The following is a 26,402-nucleotide window of genomic DNA, read 5'->3' on the forward strand; positions in this document are numbered from 1 at the left end:
AATATCAATACATTTAGTAAATAATATTGATGCATTATTTAGTGGGAATGCTGATGACAGCATTCCCACTAAATGTTGTTCTACGCACGAAAAGTTTATTCTGCCGGAATTTTGCAGCTCTTCTCCTCTTGCACTGAACATCGCAGACACTCTGTTCAAACATCGAAACGTTCAGCTCAGTCGGGAATCGATGGCTATTACTTTTCTCATTCATAACTTCATAATTCCAGATGATACATCCCATAATTCATCACATTTTTAACATTGAAGTCAAGGAGAAACTCTTCAGACTTGAAAAATCTTCATGCGACTTCAAATGCTAACTGTTCCTTCATACTTTCACTCAGAAACCTCATTCCAACTTTAAAATGTTACACATCTTTCTGACATTATTCGTTGTAATAACAACTTTTAAATCTGATTCTTACTTTAGAGATATTAAACATTGTTCAGACCTTGTAAAGAGGTTTTTCTTCAAATTTTAACATTAAGAGTGAGTGGAGGACAGCTTGAAATGTGCCTTCATATTTTCTTTTAAACCTGCCATAATTCCCAAACCCTACATTCCAGGAGACATACTTTCTCATGACCAAACGTAGGAAAACATCTCGTAGCTTGAAAAATGACAAATTAAGCAAAAAATAATTAAACAAAATGCCTCTTGAGGGCATGAAGTGACAACAACGTTCAACATGCCTTCATTGAAGCCCATTGTAATTTCAGGCTGATATTTCCTTACGGCAGCAGCCGCACACCTTAGTTAAACTGCCCAAAAGGCCACATTATTAACCCGAAACTACACAAAAATTACACTTCAGATACTCAACTTCCTTGACATGCTTCACGTTTTTGAAATTTCACAGATATCTGTTACGGTTCTTCCACAAAACGTTCACATGTAAGAGGTTCATCTCTCATTCAGAACAATGGAAAACCTGTGATCTCTACAGAGCTCGTTAGCTCAACTATAAACACCTGTGTAATGGAACACGATGCTGACGTGCTCAGAGCAGCAGCCTCCAGGTAGCAGTGTGCTGACAGTCCAGCCCTGAAGACATCTACGGGACAGTTTGGAGATTTCTTCAAATGCCGTTGCCATGGCAACATAATGCTCGCCTTGAAACACGGTTTTCTCATAACTTCAGTGAAAATACTCCAAACAGCGCAGAACTTCACAGGTTTGGTAACGATGCAGCCATCAACGCATCTAAGCGTAGTATGGGGTGTCATTAAATGCCGTTGCCATGGCGACAGACCACTCGCCATGAAACACGATGTGGCTGTAAGTCCAATCGACACGGTCCAATCGTCCCCCAATCTTCACTTGTATATCACCGGTCCATGCCTCAACAGCTCTATGCCAAATCTGAGATCTCACCATATGCCGTTTCCATGGAAACGCATCCCTCGCCATAAAACATGATGTTGCTATAACTCCTATGAAAATTGTCAAAAAGTGCTCAAACTTCACGTGTGCCAACAGTCCAGCCGTGAAGACATCTACGGGACAGTTTTGAGATTTCTTCAAATGCCGTTGCCATGGCAACACAATGCTCGCCATGAAACACGGTTTTCTCATAACTTCAGTGAAAATGCTCCAAACAGCCCAAAACTTCACAGGTTTGGTAACGATGCAGCCATCAACGCATCTAAGCGTATTATGGGGTGTCATCAAATGCCGTTGCCAAGGAGACAGATCATTCGCCATCAAGTTAGTTCAGAAGTTTGCAGTTCAAATATTCTGCTGCTTTTCCAAGCCTTTTTACTTTATTTTCTTCTCTCATCACACATTCAAGCCCCCTGTGTTCATGTATCATCATCTAAGTTATAGAAAAGTGCTGAATGTTTCAAATGTAGCTTAGTAGTCATTTAGCATCTGGGTATAAGGCTTTGCTGGTGCGACATTAAGAAAGTCAAAAGAGTCAGTCTGGATTGCAGAGGTTTTTTACACGAGGCACATCATTTCTCTTTATTCTGAGAAACATCATCTAATTTGAAAGATTATTTTGTTAAACCTATTCAGCAATTGTTGGTCAGCAAGATCTCCTAAATCAGAGCTGCGGTCTGTTCCTATTCAGTGTCATAGAAAGGCCTTGTGGCAGTCATTTGACTATTCCCCTGTACATTATGCCCACACATCAAAACACATCTCTGCTCACTCTTATCAGAGCATTCGTATTGTACTATCTTCCTGATTCTATTGTATATAGTTTATATTTGTGTTCAAGTGCCATGTTTTGAGCTTTATAAAGTGTGTGGTTTGGAGCTACATGCTGTAATGTAAAAGTACCTGTTGTGCCTTGTGGCCACTGGAGGGCAGCAGAGGAGCAAGTCAGTGCGACGATCAGTTGAGAATGAAAAGAAACACGAGACACAAAGCAACAAGTCTCCCTGCCTGAAATGAATACATTATGTTTTATACGATATATCCACACAAGCTTATGGTCTGTTTTGCCTAATGTTCATCTTCATTTTGCACAAGCTGGGAATTATTATGTGGTGTCTCAATGAAATGTTTACAAAGCTTTAGTGTGACGGGCAGCTTGGTCTTCACGTGCTAGGAAGCGTTTTAAAAACAGACCATTATCCCTCCCGACCAACGTCTTCTGGAGATTGTAAAGAACATTTGTTTTGGTCTGGCAATGTTTAGCACTGCCAACATTTGATTTAATATCATTTACTCCTTGTCAAAAATGTAGAGAAGGTTTAGTGCGACATCTCCAGGTGAGCAGGTAGTCTGTTTCTGCTTAAGGTGTGGTTGTGTTTAGTGTTGTCAAGTTCAGTTGACCAATCATATATTAGGCCAACAGTGAAAACACCCTCTCTGATGCATATGTGGTAACTGTGGCTGGGGTCCCCTTTAAAGAGCTGACAACACCAACTCCTGCTGAGGGGATGGAGGAACCTGTGGACCCTCAATCTAAATCCAAAGTTGTTTTGCAGATGTTGGGGCTTCCCTTCACGAGGACAATAACAGAGGCATTCATGAGCAAATAGAAAGCAGCTTTATTTCACAAGTATACATGTTCAAATGTCAATGTTCAGCAGCTGCCAACGGGTAAAAGGGTGAACATACTTTACACCATTACATGGTGGGTTTCCCCTCCTCAGATGGGCAGGTCTGGTCCACTAGGTCACAATGCCTGCTAACTGTGAGTGACACAAACAGAACTACTCAAAAAAACTCAAAGCACAACTTCTACCAAATGATTACAGTGAGAGTTAGTTTCCTCACCCTTTGAAAGTGTCACACCGTGCAGTCCCTACACTGAAAGCAGACAAAGTTCCCCCAGAGGGAGAGGAGAGGAACCTGCAACACAAACACTTAGTCAATTATATTGCCCACAATCTGCACACAAGAAAACTATTGACAGAAACTAAAACTAAAAAGCACTAGAGGACAGTAGTCTTTAAAAAAAAAAAAACGCAACATTATAGTTGCCAGCTCCAACACCAATTCAATATAACATTAAAAGAAGGTTAAAATCCAGGCTTTCTTTAACAGAGTAATAGATCCTCCTGGCTCCATCCAGGAGGGGGGAAACGCTCATACTCAGCTCTATGGATTAAACACAAAAACAGATGTTATAAAGAATAATAAAAGCTAAAAGAAAGTGAACAAATGTCCATAGCCAGTTTCCCGGGTTGCTCGGCTGGTTATGAGCACTGCTACACTCTGCAAAACACGTACAAGTTGCTTAAAAACGATTACAACTTTGAGTAAAACACCATATTAAAAACACATTGCTTGTAACAGATCAGGTCTTGTGCTTTGAATGTCTGAAGAGTTTCCCTCCATGATGGGAAAACGTATCTTGCCCTCGCCCTAATCAAATCCAAACTGAGACACTTCCATAGGTTCATTGAAAAGACCATAACAACTTGTGATGTTAGGTATTGTGCCGAGGCTTCGGAGCGTGTGTCGAGTAATCCCCGAAGCTTTTTGTGAAGCATGTATCGAGGCTTGTATCGTTTTGGGCCAGTGGCGTCATCGATGACAAACGAAGCCTCGCTGCCTGTCGATACCACGTGACTGCTTCTCTAAGCGATTCAGATCGGTTGAACCGTTGAACCATAACGCTCATAAGACCCATGGATGTATTCTTTCACACACAGTGACGTCACGAGCTACCCACAATGCAATACGCGCCATATATATATATATATATATATAAATACGCCATTTTCATGGAGGTGCAAATGTCCTGGAAGTGCAAATATAAACAGCTAGCTAACGTAGCAAGGCAGAGCGCACTAGGTTTTTTTTCTGAATTAACGACCAAAGAAATCGCTGCATGTCTTCGGATTACATCTCTGGACTTGAGGGGTGTGCTCTAGGTCGTTACCAGCGTAAACTAGAGCTGTGTGGGTTGTCGGATTGCCCTTACCTGCAGATGTATGAAGTAGAACTGCGTGACTCAGTCATCCTTTAGCTCAAAAAGCATTTAAATACCGCATTTAGAAACTGATGAACTCAGTGTGCATCTGGACCCGGTGACAACATTACCTATTGACGCAGCAACCACTGTAAGTTATATTCTTGTTTAATTAGACTTCTCGGTTTCATTTATTCGACTCTGTATAATTGTTACTGTAGCTAAAACGGCTAAATCGCTTTTGAGAGATTTTAAATCTCAGATCTGCTCAGGCGAAACCTGCTTTACAGCTCTCAGCACTCAAGCCTGCATTATTAACATAGGCAGGGCCAGTCTATTGTCGCCCATCAGCTGTAGATAGTTAACTAATTAACTTCAGCTGTGAGAACTGAGCAATCAGGCGTCCATTTCGGGTAGCTCTTTCCTGGAGCGTCAGCTTCAGCGGCAGACAGGCTAAGACTGACAAAGACATTAGAGTCCTACAGGAGTAAGACTGACAAAGACATTAGAGTCCTACAGGAGTAAGACTGACAAAGACATTAGAGTCCTACAGGAGTCACGAGGGAGGCAAAGAGGAGGCAAATCCTACTTTGATTGAGCTAAGTATCGTTGGCGTTTTTAATTTTTACTTTTGTTGTTTAGCCCCTCATGCTATAATCATGTGTATTTTCTCCATTCCTGTTCATGTGTCTTCTCGCAATTATCACTGGCCCCGTGTATCTCGTAATCAATATAACCGGCCTGCTCTCGTCTATCCCACGTGCTCCACTGAGATCCAACATCTAGTTTCAGGTGGCCTGTGGAACTGCACTCAAAAAAATGATTCAAGCCCTTCTTAGACTTGACACATTAAAAATGGTTTCACTTTACTTAAATATTTTTATTTAAGAAATAAACCTAAGTATAGTTCATTAGTGTAACACAAATTACATTAATCAATTCACTTATTAAATGTATTTAAGACAGAGCAACTCAAAATGAATTGTTTTCATTGGGGACCGCCCCTTTGCACACCCCCTTTGCGTATGCGCAACATCCGTTCTGTCATTTGCCGCCTTTTGTCTAACACTGACTGGGGAAACTGACGGTGGAAAGTCTATTATTTGGTAAGTATTTGTTTTTTCTAGTAGTTTAGAATGTTCCCTGTTTCCAAGTAATGCCTTTTCATAATATCGACAAGAATATTTGAAACCACCGTGTTATATTTTGCTCCGTTTTTAGTTGGGTCTAAACAGCAAGCTAGCTAGCTTGCTAGATATGGTTAGCATTGAATACTGGATAGTAGAGATCATTAGATTATATTACATTAGATTTAACGTTATTGTCATTGAACACAGTACACCGAAATTCAGTTTAAGTTCAACCAAAAAATGCAACGAGTAATTAAAGTGCATGAGGCAAGCTAGCTAGCCAAATAACTGGTTTGTTAGCTAGCTTGCTAGATACGGTTAGCATTGGATACTGGATAATGGAGATCATTAGATTATATTACATTCGATTTAATGTTATTGTCATTGAACACAGTACACCGAAATTCAGTTTAAATTCAACCAAAAAATGCAAAGAGTAATTAAAGTGCATGAGGCAAGCTAGCTAGCCAAATAACTGGTTTGTTAGCTAGCTTGCTAGATACGGTTAGCATTGGATACTGGATAATGGAGATCATTAGATTATATTACATTCGATTTAACGTTATTGTCATTGAACACAGTACACCGAAATTCAGTTTAAATTCAACCAAAAAATGCAAAGAGTAATTCAAGTGAATGAGGTAACAGTATAGGAGGCAGAGCCTGCATGCAGCCCAGCAAGGGCTGCCATTTTCTATCATAAAGCTCAGCAGGTGTGTCCATCTCTCTCCTGGCCTTAGTGCAGGCAGGCAGAGGAGGACAGGCGGAGCCACTCGTTTCTGTAGGAGTTCAGTTGAGTTGAGTTTTTTACTGCCAAATATTTAATATAAATAATGAGATAATATATATGTGAATCTTGTATGGGTTACTTCACTCACAAGCAGGCACCCAGAGTTGTGCAGAAACGTTTTTTGGGTTGTGCAATCTTAGGCAATTATGTGTTTTCTGTGAAAATTCAAATATATAAGCATTTTAATCACACCTCTAAAATATATTTGTTGTCTTTTGCAGTTTGATCAGCATTAACAAGCACCTTGGGGAAACCTCTTATTTATGGTAAGTACACGGCTACTTTCACAATACTTGCACAAGCTGATCTGTGACATTGTCAGTTGTTCAGTGTCAATTGCTAATTCTATTTATTCTCTTTTTCAGGTTATGCATGTGGCAGTGCAAACACTGCAGTTTGGAACTAGCTAGCAGGTATTTGTTGTTAAAACATTTCCAGCAGACACATGCACATTTAAGGGGCAGTTAAACTGTAAAAACATTTTTATGTTCATCTTTGATATAATCCTAATGTGTTTCTTTCTTGTTATTGTTTCACCTTGTTTCTGCTCTAGATTAAAAGGTGTTCCATAACGGCAGGTCGGGCGCTTCTGCGCATCATCTTTGCCGACCAGTCTGACTCTAGAAAACTGACCCTGGATTCGGGAATCCCAGCAACAGTTGAAGAACTGCACACATTTGTCAAGACATCTCTTCAATTGAAAGAGGACTTCCGTCTGCAATACATGGATGTTGACTTTAACGAGTTCATGAATCTTACATCAGTGTCTGAAATTCAGGATAAAAGCACACTGAAAGTAATTTACTCTCCTATATTGTCAAATATTGAGCCCTCCATCACTTAGTACACAGTTGACTCATTTGATAAGACCTCAATTACTGGAAGCTCAGAGTCTCTAATCCCTGCATCATCAATAGCCTCATGCTGCAGTGATGATATGGTGTATACGTCAACCCCGCATCCATCCCCTGAAGCTCAGGCCTCACAATTGTTATCCTGGCCCACAGTTTTTGTGGTTCCTAAGCTCACCTACGAGGCTGAATTTGAGCTTCATCTACAGAATGCAGAGTTTGAGACAACTGGTACATACTTCCAGCCTGGCCTAAAGCTGAAAGGAGTCATTCTTGATGGCCTAGCCCAAGAAATGATCAAATTCACAAAATATCCAAAAGACTATCAGTGTGAAGAGGTAGCTGCAGCGTTGACGAGGGCCCACCCTTGTTTGGGGCAGCTAGGATCCAAGATAGGATTTGGGGGGTGGAAACAGTCTCTTAAGTACAAAATGCAAAACTATCGTACAAAGCTTGGCCGTCTTGGACATCCTGAAATCCTTGTGAACTCCTTAAAGCACAAGAAAACAGGCCAAGGCAAAGCTGCAGCAAACATAAAAAAAACAAGAAAAGCTGAAATAAACTACATTCCTCTGCACCCAAAAGGCGAAACCACAGAAAGCTTGGAGAACGAGAGAATTGCCTTATTGTCAGAACTGAAAAAGCGTGACAATGAAGTGGTGATAAAAGCAAAAATGGAAAAAACCTTCTCTCACAGACGCCTTGAGATTGTGGAGCAAAGGCCTTTGATAGGGGACTTCAAATGCAGATGGCCTGCTCTGTTTCAGCAGAGTGAAGTAAGTAAATATTTGTATTTGTTGACAGTCTTTTATTATTATCCTTTGTGATTCATGTCTACATCCTTGCATGGTTGTGATTCTAATAAACAAGTAACAATTGGTTGTATTGTGCTTGTTAATAATATTTTTAAGGTGAATGCGGAGTTTTTGAGGATCACAACATCACCACTTCAATCAAAGTTCATGTGGCAGCTGGACCACTTCTCAGACAAGCTCTTGAAGATCTTCAAGATCAAAGGAGGACTAAAGGGCCACAAAATCAAGGAAGCCCTTGCAATATCAGATTTGGTTAGTATAAATGCAGAGAACCTCGTTTTTCACTGTATTGTTTTTGTCCATGCTCATATGAACACATTTAAGAAATTGTCTGCTTTTATAGTGTTTTTAAGGCAATAGCTTATTGTGGAAATGTAGGGGTAAGGAGTCCTGCTTAGGGAAACACACGACAGATACAGCCCTCTACGTTGTAAACTACCTGCTCTGTTGCACATGCATTGTGCTTAATTGTCTTTGATTTATCGCCCCTGCTTTAGTTTGAAAACATCCACATCAAGAGGGGGTGCATCCTGCGAAGCATCGCGATCTACCTCAACGAGGATCCAGACTCTTTTTTTAAGGAGTATCAGGTATGTTTATCACAATATGTTTTCAATGTAGTGGTTAACAGTGTTACCCACAATTATAACCACCATTACTTACATTGATAATAAGAAAATTCTATGGCGCACAACCCTATCCCTGCTTACATCTAAATATCTTATCACATATCATAAATACATGCAGAAATAAATAAATGTATACATTAATATAGGAATGAATATATGTAAGAATGAATAAATACAGAAATAAAAAAATAATAATAAATAGATACAGAAGTAATTTCATCGGGCAAGTGTTAAAATAAATATAGAAAAAAGTGAATTAATACATTTATACAGATATAAATACATCTATAAATTAACATAGGAATACAATTGATAAATACAAATGTGAATTAAAACATGAATATATCTGGAAATAAATACAAATAATAAATGAATGCTGAAATAAATATTTACATTTATATATAAATACATCTATAAATGAATAAATAAATATGGACATGAATACATATGTAAGAACTTATAAATAATTGAATAAATACATAAATAAAATAATAAATAAATGCTGAAATACAGAAATATATTAATCAATAGATTCATGTTTAAAAAGGTATGTGAATGCAGCAATTACTAAATTGTTAAAGGAATAATTACATAATCACATAAATCAAGGAAATAAATTATTAAATAATAAATAATCAAATACATATCAAAATAAGTAGGTAAATGCATAATTAACTACAGGAATAACAACAAATTACATTATTAAGTAGGGATGTAAACAAATAACTTAATACCTGAATTAATAAATAAGATAAAGTTGATAATCAAACAGAACATACAGGAATATATCTTTATAATTTATTTATGTAAACATTTTCTTACAAGCTTAATTTAGTTCTGTGTTGGAGGTCCTAACCTTCTCTGGTATCACTCAGGACATTTTTGTCCAAATTGGTAATTTTTCACATCAGATTTGGCTATAATGATTTTGTGTTTTTTCTAGATACTTTTTGGAATTTCAATTTTTCTAATCGGTCTCGAATACACTGTGTACAAATTACCCTAATTGTCCATTTAAAAAATGTTCCCACACTTCCCAAAAAGTGTGGGGGAAAAATATTTAAATATAATATTGTTATCATATCATTTTATCATTCAAGTTTTTGAAAGTGGACATTTTTATCCTGAGTGGCCAGATTGGGTAGTACATTTGAGTGATACCAGAGGGTTAGTCTAAAACTGTTTTGATCAATGAGGAGAGCCACATAAGTAAATCTGCTTCTATAAAATGTAGTAATTCAGGTTTTAGTTAACATGTGTTGTATGCTTGTGTCTTTGTTCAGGCCTCTGCCTCTGAAGATGCCAAGAGGGACATGGCAAACACAGTCATGGGCATATACACACTTCAAAGAGATGTGGATGGGCAGCAAGAGGACGTGGGAATTGTCATCGAAGGCAATATAGTCATGGACAACTTGGGCAGCGTGATTGTGGGGTTTGTCATGCTATTGGGACTTATTTATGCCCTGGATTTGAGCTTTCCGGACAACCTCAAACACACCTTCGAGTTCATGCAGAAGGTAGTGATGAATCTGGATGGGCACAAGCTGAATGGTAAAATCGAAAGTCTGAAGATCAAGTTGTTCGATTGAAATGTGAAAAAGAAGTGACTCATGAGTTCATTGTTGTCATTTTATTCACGAGTTTCCTAATCAGAGCAGATTGAGCCGTTATACCAATCATTTGTGCTTTTCTGTATTTGTTTGTTTCAACACACTGTAACACTATTTCCATATGTTGGTGTTTGCAGTGCACTCTTCATGTTATGTGTTATTGTCCTGTTAGAAGAGCAGTGCATACCCCTGTTATATTGTATTCATTGTATTTGGCAAAGGGAGATTTGTAAGTTAATTATAGGAGTTCCATTTCTCTGCCATTTTAAAAATGGTATTATCTTTCAGAAATGTTTTTCATCTTTCAGTGTGAATTCATTCATTTTAAAAAGACTGTATTGAATGGAGGATTGTTTTGAATAATGTGAATTTAAAAATAAAAAAAACTAAACCATGTTTTCTATCATGTGTAACACATTTTTATTAAATTATATTTAACCTCATTATTTCATTTTCAATTAATTAAATAGGATTTAGGTGGACTAGCATTATCTAAATTCATAAAGGTAATGTTATCATTTTACTTAAACTCTATTTGAAAAATTTGAGTTGGACTAACTCATTTACATTATACTGCATGGATGCCATTAGTTTGAGTTTGTGCCACATATATTTATTGGATGGAAAACCTGCCAACAATAAAATTGAGTTAATCCAATGAGTTATTTCTTTGAGTGTGCCAGTCAGCTGTTCCTAAGGCTGACTTCATCTCTGGCTACACCTCCCTGCAGTCTCTGGATTTCCTTGCTCTCACTGAGACCTGGATTACTCCATCCAACACATCCACCCCAGCAGCTCTCTCCACTGCATATTCCTTCTCCCATACACCCAGACCCACTGGCAGAGGAGGTGGCACTGGTCTCCTGCTCTCTCCCAAATGGAGCTTTTCCCTCTTCAAGCTACCTAACTTTACTCCTTCCACCTTTGAGTTCCATGCCGTCACAGTAACCCATCCTATACAGTTAACCATTGTTGTTCTCTACCGTCCAGCAGGCGCCTTGGGGGACTTCTTGGAGGAATTAGATCATCTCCTCTCACACATCCCTGAAACTGGCCCTCCCGCTGTACTTCTCGGAGACTTCAACCTCCAGATGGGGAAGATAGACGAACTAACATCTCTGTTAACCGCCTTTGCTTTCTCACTCTCTCCGTCCCCACCGACTCATAAAGCTGGCAATGTCCTTGATCTCATATTCTCAAGGAACTGCGCTACTTCTAACCTCTCTGTAAACCCGCTCCACACATCCGATCACTTCTTCATTTCATTCTCTCTATCCCTTTCCAAACATAACAAACTAATCTCTTCCCATCCTACACTTGTCCGCCGTAACCTTCGCTCCCTCTCTCCCTCTACCTTTGCCTCGTCGGTGCTCTCAGCCCTCCCTTCCTCTGATTCGTTCCAACTACTGCCTCCAAACTCTGCTGCAGAAACTCTCCTCTCTACTCTCTCATCCACTCTGGACTCGCTCTGTCCTCTGACATCTCGGCAGGCTCGTCAGTCCCCTCCGGCTCCCTGGCTAAATGATGCACTGCGTGCTAATAGAACCGTCCTTAGGGCAGCAGAGCGGAAATGGTGGAAATCCAAACACCGTGACGACCTCCTAACCTATCAAGCTCTCCTCTCCTCTTTCTCTGCTTCGATCTCTCAGGCAAAAAGCACTTTCTTTCAAGATAAGATCCAATCTTCCTATTCCAATCCTAAAAAACTATTTTCCATCTTCTCCACCCTCTTGGACCCTCCAAAGCTCCTCCCCCCTCCTCACTTCTGTCAAGCGACTTTGTTACCCACTTTGAAAAAAAGGTTAATGATATTCGCTCTTCTTTTTCTGACTCACCTTTACTCACCGCTGGGTCACCAGACCTTCCTTCCACCAACACACTAACCTCCTTTTCCCCTCTCTCTCCAAGTGAGGTTCTTACCCTCATTACCTCTGCCCGCCCTACCACCTGTCCTCTGGACCCTATCCCTTCAAACCTCCTTCAGACTATCGCTCCTGATATTCTACCGTTTCTCACCCATTTCATCAACACTTCTCTAACTTCTGGTCACTTTCCAAACAGTCTCAAGGAGGCAAGAGTAAACCCTCTCCTAAAGAAACCCACTCTCAACCCGTCTGATGTTATAAACTACAGGCCTGTCTCTCTCCTCCCGTTCCTGTCTAAATCACTTAAACGCGCTGTCTTTAAACAACTCTCCTGTTATCTCAATCAGAACAACCTTCTGGATCCGCACCAGTCTGGTTTCAAGGCAGGTCACTCCACAGAAACTGCTCTCATTGCTGTCACGGAGGAACTGCACACTGCCAAAACTGCATCCCTCTCCTCTGTCATCATCCTGTTGGACCTGTCTGCTGCATTCGACACGGTGAATCATCAGATCCTCCTTCGCACTCTCCAAAAACTTGGAGTTTCAGGCTCTGCACTTTCCCTCCTCACCTCATACCTCAAAGACCATACCTACAGGGTGACTTGGAGAGGGTCTGAGTCCGACCCTTGTCAATTAACTACGGGGGTCCCTCAGGGCTCTGTTCTTGGTCCCCTCCTCTTCTCCTTGTACACAAACTCGCTCGGATCAGTCATTAGCCCGCATGGTTTTTCTTACCACTGCTACGCTGACGACACCCAATTAATTCTGTCCTTTCCCCGCTCAGAGACCCAGGTCGTCGCACGCATCTCTGCTTGTCTAGCTGACATCTCTCAGTGGATGTCTGCTCACCACCTCAAGCTCAACCTTGACAAGACTGAGCTGCTCTTCCTCCCGGGAAAAGATTGTCCAACTCTTGACCTGACAATCAACATCGGCACCTCAGTTGTTTCCCCGACTCAGACTGCAAGGAATCTGGGTGTGACCCTAGATAACAACCTGTCCTTCACTGCAAACATCGCTGCTACAACCCGCTGCTGCAGATACACGCTTTACAACATCAGGAAGATACGTCCCCAGCTGACTCAGAAAGCGACTCAGGTTCTGGTCCAGGCTCTCGTCATCTCACGCCTAGACTACTGCAACTCCCTCCTGGCTGGTCTACCTGCATGTGCCATCCGACCTCTGCAGCTCATCCAGAATGCAGCGGCTCGTCTGGTCTTCAACCTTCCTAAATTCTCCCACACCACTCCGCTCCTCCGCTCCCTTCACTGGCTTCCGGTAACTGCTAGAATCCACTTCAAGACACTGGTACTTGCTTACCGTGCTGCGAATGGATCTGGCCCTTCCTACATCCAGGACATGGTTAAACCGTACACCCCAGCGCGTGCACTACGCTCTGCATCAGCCAAACGACTCGTTGCGCCCTCGCTGCGAGGGGGACCCAAGTTCCCATCGGCGAAAACACGTGGGTTTGCTATCCTGGCTCCAAGATGGTGGAATGAGCTCCCCATTGACATCAGGACGGCAGATAGCTTGCTCATCTTCCGGCGCAAACTGAAAACTCATCTCTTTCGACTCCACTTCGAGCGTTAGAACGATTAACGAAGCACTTTTATACCAATAAAGGACTGGATTACCTAAAGCCAGTTGAGTAGCACTTGAAATGTTTGGCTCTATGAAACCTGATATACTTATATGATTCTGTTTTCTTCAAGGTTGTGTCTTCCTGGTCGAATGTACTTATTGTAAGTCGCTTTGGACAAAAGCGTCAGCTAAATGCAATGTAATGTAATAATGTAATGTATAAAAACGACCCTCGAAAGTGGCCTTCGTCGATTTTGGCTGCATCTACGTCTAATTTCTGGAAACACCAGGTGAATACCCCACTTGTCACAATAATATTATCATGCCATTGCATATATGTGGTATTTTAGAGTTGACTAGATATTGATTAAGTCAATAGACTATGATATTCAGTACAGGAAGCTTAGCAACACCTAGACGGTGTACGGCTAAACCCTTGGCCTGCTTGCACCTCGCATAAAACGGCAGATACCGGAAGTACGGTGTCGCCCTCGGCCCAATACCCGTATGTGTGTGTGAAAGAATAATAAGAACCATATTACCCCTCCTGTACCCAGGACCGGTGACACGATGGAATCAAGAGAGCTCAGACCCTCACTTATATAGAGGTCGGAACATGTCATAAGTAAATAGATACAAGTATAAATACATGTAGGAATAAAAACATCAATAAATAAATACAGGAATAAATATCTTGCAGTGTTTTCAGGGAGCTGTGTGCTGTGGCTCAGCTGGAACGCAGTTGACTCATGACCGCAGGGTCCCTGGTTCAACGACTCAACAATACGTATTTTTTGTTGTTTATAAAAGCTACAGCTAAATGAGATAATGTAGTTAATAAATGTATTCTTTGATATGGTTTAGCCTTTCTCAGGCTACAACATGGTTAAGTTTACGAATATTATTAAGGAATACAAATCCCTCTTTGCAATGTTTACCAGCCTCCTTAGGCTTTTCAATCACAATAATTAAACTGGAATAAATACAATATTGTTAACATGAAAATATGATTTTATGTTCGTTGTTCAGAGTTATTCTAAGGCTTTACTCAATGGGAACTCGGTATGAGATAGAGCACACTGTTGAGATGTCCAATCTGCCTGTTTTACACACTTTGACCAACAGGGGGTTTGTGTTCAGATGAAGCCCATGATGAAGCCTCATGAGATGAACCCTTTTGCGAACCAATTGGCTGGAAAGCTTCAAAGCTTAATAAGGCTTCATCTCACCATCACTACATAAAACCAACTTAACTGCCGGCAAACTTTTATAACTTACATTCTACCGGACACCGGTCATGTGATCACGTCACGTGACAATGACGTCACATTCCCCACACATATATAAAGAAGCAGCCTGTCATTACTTGAAGCAAGCATCACGTTGGCCTCTTTCAATCGTAGTGGACACAAGATGGTGAGTTTACCTTCCTGCTTCGTGCGCTCTGAATAGGAATATGTTACACATCTTAAGCATCCGTTGGTTTAATTAAGTTTAGGAACATTGGATTACTTTTATGCAACATGTATACCAATAGAATGGATATATTTGTTTTCATTGTTTCAGTATTTACACTTACACCGGCTGCTTTCAAAATGGCAGTCAATAAAGGCCGCTACTTTATTTATACTTGAGTTATTCCCTTTTTAAACGACATATTCTACAATAATCCTGACGGATGTCAAATCTGGGTTCAATGGATCTTTTCTCCGCACTGTTCGTAACCTGGCTCTTCTTCAGTAGAGCTGTTGGTTCCATTCCAGTGCTATAGAGACCCCATTGAGGCAGGGGAGCAGTGGCTGTCTGTGCTTGCTCCCTGTTCACTCTCTGGAGACATCTGAATCTGAGCCCAATTGTATTTATTAAGTTTAAGAACATTGGTTTTCTTTTACGAAAAATGTATGCCAATAGCATGTATACATATTCGTGTTAAACTGTTTCCGCGTCTTCCTTTTGGTGTCCGACAAGTGTGCACATGTTAAGCTAGCCATGCTAACAGTGTGGTTAACTTTAATTACATTGACCTGTTGGAAGCAGAATATGTGACTCACTTTACTTGCTTTTTTAGGGTGGATTTGTCCACTATGGAGATGTGACCAATGAAGCGTCCTTGGGTTTCGTGAAAGGCGCTATATACATTATTATTATCATGGTCAGTGGCGGCGCCAGAGTATTTGTGTTGGGTAATCTATGATAGGGCTAACCCATACAGTGGTGGGGCTCAAGTCAGTATTTGTAATGTAATTACATACACGCTATATCTCACCCCTTGACAGTGAAACGCCACGCGTGAGGATTTTATTAGTCTCCTTTTAGCAGCTAAATTACATCGAGAGCAACAGGTGTGAGTTAAACAATACAATAACCTATTCTGCTAATTCCACGTTTTACAACATGCTACGCAGCGGCAGAAACAAGAAAAATTGGCATATAGAATTGGGAGAGAGAGAGAGAGACACAGGTAAACAGAGAGAGACACAGCACACAACAGGTGGCCTGTGTCTCTATTGTCATACAAAACACTTTTTCAAATGACCCATTATTACAAAATATATTCAAAATTCACTCTTCAGGTGGGTCGTGTGACTCTGGCACCTGTTCGACTTGTACCTCAATGCGAGGGCGTTTAAGAACAAATCTATCCATCCGAAATATACAATTAATCCTAGAAGTTCTGCTGTCTGTCTGCAATTTACTCTGCGCGAGTTTGGGGACTTTTCACTGTGAACGTGATGCATCAGTAATGCATGACGCAGCAGACCCAACGTTTCGTTGCTCTGATTGGCTGTAGTTCTGTTCAAATTGCATTCGGAGGCATTTTGATCTGACCGCGGCCGCGCTGATATTATAAAGCGAGAGAATTTCCACACCTTTAGTGTATAATACTCCCCCACTACTTAGACTATTCCTTGCACCCCTCTAGCATAAGCCCGAATGGTCTCAACCATATTGCATCAGTAACGTACACTTGTTGTTACAGCAGGATCAGTTTGTGTGTTGTGGACACGACCAGTAGATTTTCGCAATCCGTGTTCTCAACATGCTTACTTTAACATCATCTTTCAAGGTGGGGCTAAGCCATTTCTTGGTTTGGCTGTATCCTACCCCAGCCATACCCTGATCATGGTTAAAGGCTGTGTTGTGGGAGTCAAGAAGAGGGTGCTGACTCAGCGCAAGGTAAGGACAAATTGCAATGCTTCATATAAAACACGTTTGACTGTTGAGTGCCCCTGGTATAATTTAACTTGCTGAGGTGGGAGTCAATTATTCTAAAGAATATCTTAAAATAAAATCACTGACTTAGTTCCCAACACAAATGTTAAACTCTGTATCTTTTTATTTTGTATTCCCAGTCTCTGCTTGTGCAGACCAACCGTCGTGCCATGGAGAAGATCGACCTGAAGTTCATCGACACCACTTCCAAGTTTGGCCGCTTCCAGAGCGTGAAGGAGAAGAAGGCGTTAGTGGTAAGAGTTTGTACTGAAAGCTGTACAAAAGCATACCTTTGCATCACATTTATTTTCTTAGTCTCTAAGACCTTTATACTTATTTGTATGCACATTTTGCCAGCATACCATTTAAGAAGTCTTAATATCAATTAAGAATTTGGAAGCAATTTTATTTTCTCCGCACTGTTCGTAACCTGGCTCTTCTTCAGTAGAGCGGTTCCATTCCAGTGCTATAGAGACCCCATTGAGGCAGGGGAGCAGTGGCTGTCTGTGCTTGCTCCCTGTTCATTCTCTGGAGACATCTGGCTGCTCTGAGCCCACACATGGACTACATGTGCATCATTCTAAAGTATAGCCAAACAATTGATGGTCTCTTTCTTTGACCACTCAAGAAGGACCGTATCACCATCTTCAGCTCCAGCATAGCAGTGATCAGCAGGAGCAGCTTGGAGTCCACTTCATGCAGTAGCTGTGTCCACAGGGAATCGCCACCGGATCCTTCAGTAGCTCCAGACGGATCGGACAAGAGAAGGTTTCCCGGTCTAGAATGGATATATTTGTTTTAGTATTATTAGAGTATTCGTTGTTCCTGCGTCCCAGGAGAGAAGCTTAAAAGGTAAGAGACAATGGAGTCTCTGAGAAAGGTCAAATTGGTTACTTTAATTAAATGGCGTAGTAATGTAACAAACAGAAGATAGTCGGGAGAGAGAGGCTGCAGCTCCCTCTCGCAGTCCGGGTCGTGGAAAAGAGAGCGAGACCCGTTAGTTCCTCCCGCTTGGATCTCCCCCTCGCTCCTCCTCTCTGGGGGTTGTGACGTAATCTTCCGCCCTCCTTTCACCAATGTCCGATATCGAGTAAAACAGGATTTAGACGTAGTGTCTTCATTGTATAACTCCACATGCCTCTTCTCCGCATACTGTCTTTCATGACTTTTTATTCCATGCATTTTAACGGCTGCAATCGTTTGTAACACAAAGCCGGTAGCCAAGCTTACTGTTGCTATTTCAGAATAGCTTTTCAAAATAAACTTTAGCATCAACGTTAGCCACAGGCGAATGCTAACTGGAAATGTTTTCACAATAAAACAGTTTTAAGATTACTATATGTTGAAACTACATTACATCATTAAACATTGATTTCAATTTCTTACAGCAGTTAACTTTAATTACATTGACCTGTATTCTAACGCAGATTTTAAACTTGTCCAGTTATTAGAACGGATTTCTACTTGCTTGCGTTATTCCAAATACGACCATGCTGTATTTCAGACCCTCTATGCTTAATGTTGAGCTAGGCCGCACTTATACACAGTTAGCTCTGCGGATGAACCGGCTAACTTGACTCTTTGCTCCCTCCAGTCTCACCGTAAATGTTCGGGTCCCCGCCACGGGTCCCTGGGCTTCTTGCCCCGCAAGAGGAGCCGTCATCGTGGTAAGGCGAAGAGCTTCCCCAAGGATGACCCCACCAAGCCCGTGCACCTGACCGCCTTCCTGGGCTACAAGGCCGGCATGACCCACGTCGTCCGCGAGGTCGACCGACCTGGCTCAAGTGAGTGGACTGAGTTTAATTTTAAATGAATTTGCAACTAACTATTATAGATCAATTGTTTGGGCGAAAACAGCCCAGTTTCTGAAAAACAATTGAGATGTCTGTCAGTCCAAAGATTCAGCTGTGATGTAGAAATGGACATTTCCTAATGGAATAGGAGAAAAAAAGCTTTCTGCCCATTGCATAAAATACTCTACTGTGATGACCTCAATACTGCCTGTGATGATCCCCTCGACGGGCGGACATAATGGGTCTTATACCCCTTGCTGAATGTCGAGCACTGAGCGCAGTCTATACCATATCATAAATACTACAGCTGTCATAAGTCGAGGAAAGTTCTTCATATCTAAACTATTGTTTTCTATTGCAGAGGTGAACAAGAAGGAAGTGGTTGAGGCTGTGACCATTCTTGAGACCCCTCCCTTGATTGTTGTTGGTTACGTCAGCACACCCCTTGGCCTGCGTTCCTTCAAGACTATCTTCGCTGAGCACCTCAGTGAAGAGTGCAAGCGTCGATTCTACAGGAACTGGTGAGTTGCTACAATACATTTAAATGCCTCATTGAAGCAGTTAGTTGCCCAGTGAAAATGATAGACCTGTGTTTTCACTGAGTGAGTCAAACATTGCGGTGCCTCCTGTGGCAGCTCCGCTCAGGTGACATGTGCCCTGATGAGCTCCGGGCTCCTCTGGCCAGTGGAAAGTGCTTCTTAGAAACTGTGCCATGAGCTGAAATCCTTATTGGCTGAGAATGCACCCCTTTCCACATGGATTGGGATGGCAAGCAGCTATGCACTGTGTTCTTCCGCTGGCCCTCTTGGGTTGTGAAGAACCTGTGCAACCTCTGTGTCTCCTCCTGTGGGGTCTCAGGTACAAGTCCAAGAAGAAGGCCTTCACCAAATACTGCAAGAAATGGCAGGATGATGGGGGCAAGAAGCAGCTGGAGAAGGACTTTGGTTCAGTGTTTCCCATACATTGATTTATTTTTTGGTGGTGGTCTAATGGATAGTGAGGTGGGCTGATGATCGGAAGGTTGCGAGTTCAAATCCTGCCTGGAACACCACTTGCCCTTGAGTAAGAGAATGTCCCTGTAATTGGTCATTGTAAGTCGCTTTGGAATAAGGCTTCTGCTAAATTGTAAATGATATTTTTGGGAGAATAAACCCCACAGATCCTCAACTCCGGTGTGTCTCACTCATTAACAACGCAACACAGAGCAACAAGAACGTTGTCTGCTACAGTAGCCATGAACTCACATGTATTTTGTTATTTGAGGGGGGGGGGGTGGATGCGTGGGCCACCCGAATAGGTTAAGGGGCCTTTGGCTTTTCTTTTTTTGTGCGGTGCCCCACAAATAGAATCAAATTCTGTGGGAAACACTGGTTCCATGAAGAAGTACTGCCAGGTTATCCGCATTGTTGCGACCTGGCTCAAAAGAGACACAACATGTCAACGGGTAGAAAAAGGTGTTTATTTGCATAAACAATTCAAATGAAGTACTGTGTACTCATCAGAGCCTGCAGGAGAGAGACAAGCAGAGGCTCTAAATAGCTGCAGGACACCTGACCCAGGTGCCCTGAGTTACTGCAATCACTGGAGCCAATGCAGCACAGACAGAACAGCCACACCCTTAAGACGGCCCCAAAGGGGTCCACGACAACCCAACATCCTTCTTCTTAACTCCAGCTTTTTACTTTCCGTCTTAGGACTGGAGGACGCTCCTCCTCCGCCGCTGTCTTCAAACTCCTGCCTTGCGATTTCGTACTGCTTCTTCGCCTCCACTGCCTTTATGTCCCACTCCTCCTTGGGTTGGCTGGCATTGAGCCACAGCATGTAGGCGCTCATTGCACACACAGGTTAGTAAAGCTCATGATTACAATGAGGTGTTCATTTTCCTGCTTGTTGGCCTGTCACCATAAATGCATTTTTTTGGACAATGTACTGTCCCAGAAATGACTGGATTAAACGTCATTATCATTTTAAGACCTATTTGTTTTCCACTTTAATACAATGGCATAATAAAACAATTTTTTAAAGACTTTACTTTCTCAAGAATTGTGGTATAATGCAAATCTAAAATATAGGAATCCCCCAATATTGGGCCAAAATGAAAGGTCGATATTGCACGATAAATCCAAGTAATTGTGACGGGCCGACCTGCTTGTCTGTCAGTGATGAGACCACGGATGATTGCACCAGGCATGGTGCCCGATACACATGAGGATACCTTCCAGCTGCCTTCCTTCTGAGACTACAAAGATGTTTCACTTGACATGGAATTATGAATTCCCCGTTCTGACGTGCATTTTATTTGTTCTGTTTAGATGCGCCTGCTGCCCATTGCGCAGAAGAAGTCTCATCTGATGGAGCTGCAGCTGAACGGAGGCAGCATCTCTGACAAGGTGGACTGGGCCCGTGAGAAGCTGGAACAGGCCGTGCCTGTTAACAACGTCTTCACCCAGGACGAGATGATCGATGTTATTGGCATCACCAAGGGTCACGGATACAAGGGTGTCACCAGCCGTTGGCACACAAAGAAGCTTCCTCACAAGACCATCGTGGTCAGCGTAAGTGTTACGTTCCCTTCTAAATCTAGGGGGGTACAAAGGGAAGTAACCACACACAAGGATGACCAAGCACGACAAAAAAAGGAGAGAAAACCGATCTCTTAGTAACGCACCAGTCGTTTAATGACCAAAAAAGAAACACGGGCTCACCAGCCAATTTGCACAGAATTATACAGCATCGATTATAGCACGGAGCTCCCCTCCTATCAAATGGCAACACACAGGTCTGCACACATGCAGCCAGAGGAGGAAAAACGGAGAGCCCACTGCAGTCTTCCTCCGGGCCTATATGGAGGCCCTGATTAGGAATTCGGAGCACCTGGGGAGAGGCTGCACCTGGGGACAATCAGGCTGCACCTGGGGACAATCAGGCTGCACCTGGGGGGAATCAGAGGGCGAGAGAGAGAAACACACATACACGACCACACAAACACTACGGCACGTAACCCTTCCCCCCCCATAAAACCAAACCAGTGTTTGGTCACAGTTACCAACAACACTCATTACATATTTCACAAGCATGCTTGGAAGCTGCCACCTGCTGCTTCCAAGCTACACACTCCGCCACTAAATGACCAGGGTCAAGACAATAAAAACACAATCGCTTAGTGTCGGGACCTGGGAGAGAAACAGAATGAGCACGTGTGACACGTCTGTTACGAGCCCTACAGTGAGGATATTTGCCCTGAGGATACACCTTACCCCCGGCTATATCATTACCCATTATGACATCCACACCGTCGACAGGACATTTGGGGAGCACAGCAACTGGAAAGTAACCAGTAGCCAGTTCAGACTGGACATGGACATTGTGAAGAGGTGCAGGCACAAAACCATTTCAATACCTCTTACCACCATATTCGCATCACAGGCAGACTCATTACTCAAGGGCAGGGCACTCGCAAGAATGAACGACTGTGAGCCACCACTGTCTCGTAACATAGTAACCTGCCGCTGATCCTCCACCTTCCCTGACAGAAAGACAAAAGCAGTGGAGATGAACGGTTTAAAACACTCATCAGGGCCCATTTTAACAGTGACCTGCCTACTAGGACACTCTGTTTTAATCAAGCCCACCCCTTTTGGGTGCTTGTCACCTGCTGCCCGCTCTCGCTTCCAAGCTGCACAGTCTGCTATCACATGACCTGGGTCAAGACAAAAATAACAAGCTCTGTCTATCCTGGGACCTAACAATGGGACTCTGGCACAGGGAACATAATTGTCAGGAGCTCTATTATAAGTGTCCCGCTGAGGAGGATCACGCTGAAAGAAAACGCTCTTGTGTATCAGCGCAAACTCGTCTGCCAGAGTGGCCGCCTGCTGAAGGGTAGTCACTTTCTACTCATTCAGATAGACTACCGTACGCTCCGGTACACAGTTTTTAAACTCCTCCAACATCATCAGCTCACACACTGAAGCAATGTCATCCGCTTTACACGCTCTACACCACCTGTCAAAGAGGGCTTTCTTCTCCCTCGCGAAGTCCACGTACGTTTGGCCAGAAGCTTTCTTCATGCCGCGAAAACGCTGCCTGTAGGCCTCAGGCACAAGCTCATATGCCCTGAGAATAGCACCTTTCACCTTCTCATACACCAAACTATCCTCGACTGAAAGAGAAGAGCAAGCCTCTTGAGCCTTGCCGACTAGCTTGCACTGTAAAAGAATAGCCCACACATTTTCTGGCCAGTGCAGAGCAGCAGCAATGCGCTCAAATGCACCAAAATAGACTTCCACCTCTGATTCACGAAACACAGGGACCAAAGAAATATGCCTGCTCACGTCAAAGGAAGCAGCAGGACCAGAAGGTGTAACTGCAGGATCACCCACCACAGCTGCTTGGAGCTCTATCTGACGCATCCGGACAGCAGTGTCTGCCTCCAGCTCCTGCTTCCTGATCTCCAGCTCCTGCTCCTGCTTCCTGATCTCCAGCTCTTGCTCCTGCTTCCTGATCTCCAGCTCTTGCTCCTGCTTCCTGATCTCCAGCTCTTGCTCCTGCTTCCTGATCTCCAGCTCCCTCCTGAGCTGAAAATCCCTATCTCGCTCCTCCCTCTCACACTGGAGACGAGCCATACGCACTTTTACCCTAGCATCTAATTTAGACCCCGTAGGTGAGGATCCTGCCGAGAACGAGCCAAATTGAGGTGTGGTGAAAAGTTTTGCCCGTTCCGTAGCACTCTGAACACCAGGAGTAACACCAATGCGGCCTCCACCCTGAGATACTGCTGCTACACCCCCGGCCACCGCGCCAGGAGATTCCACTGAAGTAGGCCGACTCAAAACCCCCTGTTCAACTAGTCCAGTTATCAAAGTAGCCTTTAGTTCACTTTTAACAAGAGCAGAGGAGACAAACGTGATAATGTTCAGCAACTAATCGCAAATCAACCTTCCTACAGCAGTCTAGCTGACCCACAGTAGGACTGGCCACAAACTGCTCCCAAACAAAAGCCATCCTTAGCAACGGCTACTTATAAATATATTTATGATTACAATTTATTTATTTATTTTTTTTAAAACTTCCCCAGATCCTGCCTACCAAACTTACCTAACTATCTTCTGGGGCGTGCCGGGCTCGAGGCGACTTTAAAGGCAAACATCAGCGGCCGAAACCCTGAATCGCCTGCCCCCAACAGGGAATAAATCCCCACCCAGGATTACCCCGAAAATAAAAAAGGCAAAATAAAAAGAGTGCCTGAAGGAAGGACTGATTCAGCCCAACTAGACACTCCCCTGTCTAAACTGAGGAAGTCAATGCTACCAAACACAATATCAACACTAAACCACAAACAACTACTCACTATTTTTCTGAAAGATTGGACGAGCCCCCATGTTACGTTCCCTTTCTAAATCTAGGGGGGGTACAAGGGAAGTAACCACACACAAGGATGACCAAGCACGACAAAAAAAGGAGAGAAAAACCGATCTCTTAGTAACGCACCAGTCGTTTAAATGACCAAAAAAAGAAACACGGGCTCACCAGCCAATTTGCACAGAATTATACAGCATCGATTATAGCACGGAGCTCCCCTCCTATCAAATGGCAACACACAGGTCTGCACACATGCAGCCAGAGGAGGAAAAAACAGAGAGCCCACTGCAGTCTTCCTCCGGGCCTATATGGAGGCCCTGATTAGGAATTCGGAGCACCTGGGGAGAGGCTGCCACCTGGGGACAATCAGGCTGCACCTGCGGAATCAGAGGGAGAGAGAGAGAAACACACATACACACGACCACACAAACACTACGGCACGTAACAGTAAGGTTGCCTGTATTGGTGCCTGGCATCCTTCCCGTGTTGCCTTCTCTGTGGCCCGTGCTGGTCAGAAGGGTACCACCACCCGCTAGGGATGCATAATCGTTGACTTTTTTACGATACCGATACCACTGAACGATACGATACATATCGTGATACTTTGAAAATGTATCATCCCACAATTAGTCCCATGAAGCGCTTTACGATATAGTGAACATGTCAAATGAATATTCAATTGTGGGATGTTACGGTTGCTGTTTGTCTGCTCCTTAATCTGTCTGGGATTGTTTGCAGCTGTGTGCGTGTGATTATGCAAATGAGCTGTGTGGTAGCCCCAACATCATTGGCTGCCCATCTCCTGGTCCGCCTCTGAAGATGGTGATTGGATCGACGTCGTCCAATCGCAGCGCACAGCCGGCGTACACCTGCTGGGGAGGAGTATAAAGGCTGCAGACTATCACCACTCTGGAGGCTCTGACATGTGGACAGACGCCTCTCGCTACTTGCTCTTATAGAATTCTGTTAACTGTGGTTAAACTTGTGTGATTAGTAGTGTCTAGAGTAGCTTAGTTATTGTTTAGAGTAGCTTAGGATTTTGTGACTGTTGCCTTTTAGTTTAGCTGTGTTTTGTATATATTTCCTGTGTTAGTCTGTACCACTTTAAAGTGAGGTTTTGTTTCGTTCTTTATTTAGCATATCAGTATTTATTTTCCCTGTATGCCTTGACTCTTGAGTCCTCCCTTAGTTCAGTTATCTGTCAACCTGTGCCCTTTTGGCCCTTTTGTTTGTTTCAGGCTGCACGCCTTCCATTTTGTTTACCGCTGCTATTATAAATAAATCACTTATAATTATACCAATTCTACTCTGGTCGTGTCGTTTCCCTTTTGTTCCCCTAGCCAATTGGGAACGTAACATTGGACTTCTTGGACCTTTTAGTACTGAATAAAAAATATGAAGAAAACCGATTATGGAATATCTTTTATAACATCCGCCATCAGGTGTGAATAGCACATCTTGTCAATGCAAACAGACCGTTATAGCACCGTTATAATTAATGTTAAACCTGAGATTCGACTAGAGAACAAATACATAATAGAATAATGGTCATGAGATCTCGGCATTGCACAAACAAATCTCATCTTTAAAATCAACATTTACCTTCACTGGTGAGAGAAAACAAATCCCATCACAGTTCAAAGTATCGAAACCGGATCTGATTTCGGTACGGTATACCGTAGCCACCATTAACCGGTATTTTGGTAATACCGGATACCGGTATGCATCCCTAACCACCGCACAGATCTACAAGATTGGCCTGGGCTTCCACACCAAGGATGGCAAGCTGGTGGAGAACAATGCTTCCACAGAGTATGATCTGTCAAACAAGAGCATCAACCCTCTGGTGAGTGACAGTCATGGGAATTGTCCTGTTGAAGTCCTCTTGCCTGGAAGCAGAAGATGTGACTCACTTTATTTATAGTTAAGTCATTCCCTTTTTAAAAAGACCTATTCTACAATAATCCTGATGTCAAATCTGGTTTGAATGTATATCCCGGGGAAACCCTCACAAGAAACACCGGCTGTTGTTATGCCTGCTGTGACGTTAAGCTGCCGCTTGTAATTATGCCTTTACAAGTTTAAAAGCTGTAATTATCATCTGAATTTGGCGAAACAAGTTTAATGTTCTAAAAACCAGGACTTTGTTTATTTGAAATCAGATGAAAACAAACTGTCACGGACCCTGCCGTGTTATCTATGATTACTATACGCTGTTCATTCATAATTTCAGCGGGAGGCGGCGCTGAGGAACAGCAGAGTGCGGGTTGACGGGGGTCTGTGTGGACACTCCCCTTATTGTGCGTCAGCAGAGGCTACAAGTGTCTTAGGTTCAAGTTAGACAACTAATGTCTGGGTTAGTGTTCATGACTTCATGTTT

At 42.8% G+C, this 26,402-nt stretch overlaps 2 protein-coding genes and 3 non-coding genes across 5 annotated transcripts; all 5 read left to right on the plus strand.

Moving 5' to 3' along the window:
• Positions 1-5,443: 5,443 nt before the first annotated feature.
• On the plus strand, positions 5,444-10,873 carry LOC117557408. The gene is made up of 7 exons (XM_034233245.1): positions 5,444-5,482; positions 6,518-6,562; positions 6,662-6,709; positions 6,850-7,923; positions 8,059-8,214; positions 8,460-8,552; positions 9,875-10,873. The coding sequence occupies exons 4-7, from the start codon at positions 7,234-7,236 to the stop codon at positions 10,181-10,183; spliced, it is 1,248 nt and encodes a 415-aa protein (XP_034089136.1). The 5' UTR covers positions 5,444-5,482; positions 6,518-6,562; positions 6,662-6,709; positions 6,850-7,233; the 3' UTR covers positions 10,184-10,873.
• Positions 10,874-15,364: 4,491 nt separating this feature from the next.
• LOC117557409 lies at positions 15,365-15,494 on the plus strand. Its single transcript, XR_004570703.1, has one exon. It is a non-coding gene; the product is annotated as a small nucleolar RNA SNORA54 (small nucleolar RNA).
• A 1,233-nt stretch (positions 15,495-16,727) lies between these two features.
• Positions 16,728-26,061, plus strand: LOC117557407 (60S ribosomal protein L3-like). The gene is made up of 11 exons (XM_034233244.1): positions 16,728-16,832; positions 17,009-17,122; positions 18,463-18,652; positions 19,023-19,182; positions 19,520-19,605; positions 20,008-20,071; positions 20,496-20,505; positions 20,974-21,204; positions 22,573-22,586; positions 24,471-24,540; positions 25,734-26,061. The coding sequence occupies exons 1-11, from the start codon at positions 16,779-16,781 to the stop codon at positions 25,944-25,946; spliced, it is 1,206 nt and encodes a 401-aa protein (XP_034089135.1). The 5' UTR covers positions 16,728-16,778; the 3' UTR covers positions 25,947-26,061.
• LOC117557410 lies at positions 17,283-17,408 on the plus strand. Its single transcript, XR_004570704.1, has one exon. It is a non-coding gene; the product is annotated as a small nucleolar RNA SNORA54 (small nucleolar RNA).
• LOC117557411 lies at positions 20,813-20,904 on the plus strand. The gene has a single exon (XR_004570705.1). It is a non-coding gene; the product is annotated as a small nucleolar RNA U83B (small nucleolar RNA).
• Positions 26,062-26,402: the final 341 nt, after the last annotated feature.

Source organism: Gymnodraco acuticeps, unplaced genomic scaffold (genome assembly GCF_902827175.1).
Source record: "Gymnodraco acuticeps unplaced genomic scaffold, fGymAcu1.1, whole genome shotgun sequence".
NCBI lineage: Eukaryota > Metazoa > Chordata > Actinopteri > Perciformes > Bathydraconidae > Gymnodraco > Gymnodraco acuticeps.

What these genes read in the sequence shown, in the direction of transcription:
- LOC117557408 (XM_034233245.1), top strand. Translation starts at nt 7,234, where the DNA reads ATGGTGTATACGTCAACCCCGCATCCATCCCCTGAAGCTCAGGCCTCA. An exon ending in CTCTGTTTCAGCAGAGTGAA is followed by an intron (nt 7,924 to 8,058) that starts GTAAGTAAATAT and finishes AATATTTTTAAG; the next exon opens with GTGAATGCGGAGTTTTTGAG. An exon ending in CTTTTTTTAAGGAGTATCAG is followed by an intron (nt 8,553 to 9,874) that starts GTATGTTTATCA and finishes GTCTTTGTTCAG; the next exon opens with GCCTCTGCCTCTGAAGATGC.
- LOC117557407 (XM_034233244.1), top strand. Translation starts at nt 16,779, where the DNA reads ATGGTTAAAGGCTGTGTTGTGGGAGTCAAGAAGAGGGTGCTGACTCAG. An exon ending in AGGAGAAGAAGGCGTTAGTG is followed by an intron (nt 17,123 to 18,462) that starts GTAAGAGTTTGT and finishes TGCTCCCTCCAG; the next exon opens with TCTCACCGTAAATGTTCGGG. An exon ending in GCAGCTGGAGAAGGACTTTG is followed by an intron (nt 19,606 to 20,007) that starts GTTCAGTGTTTC and finishes CCCCACAAATAG; the next exon opens with AATCAAATTCTGTGGGAAAC.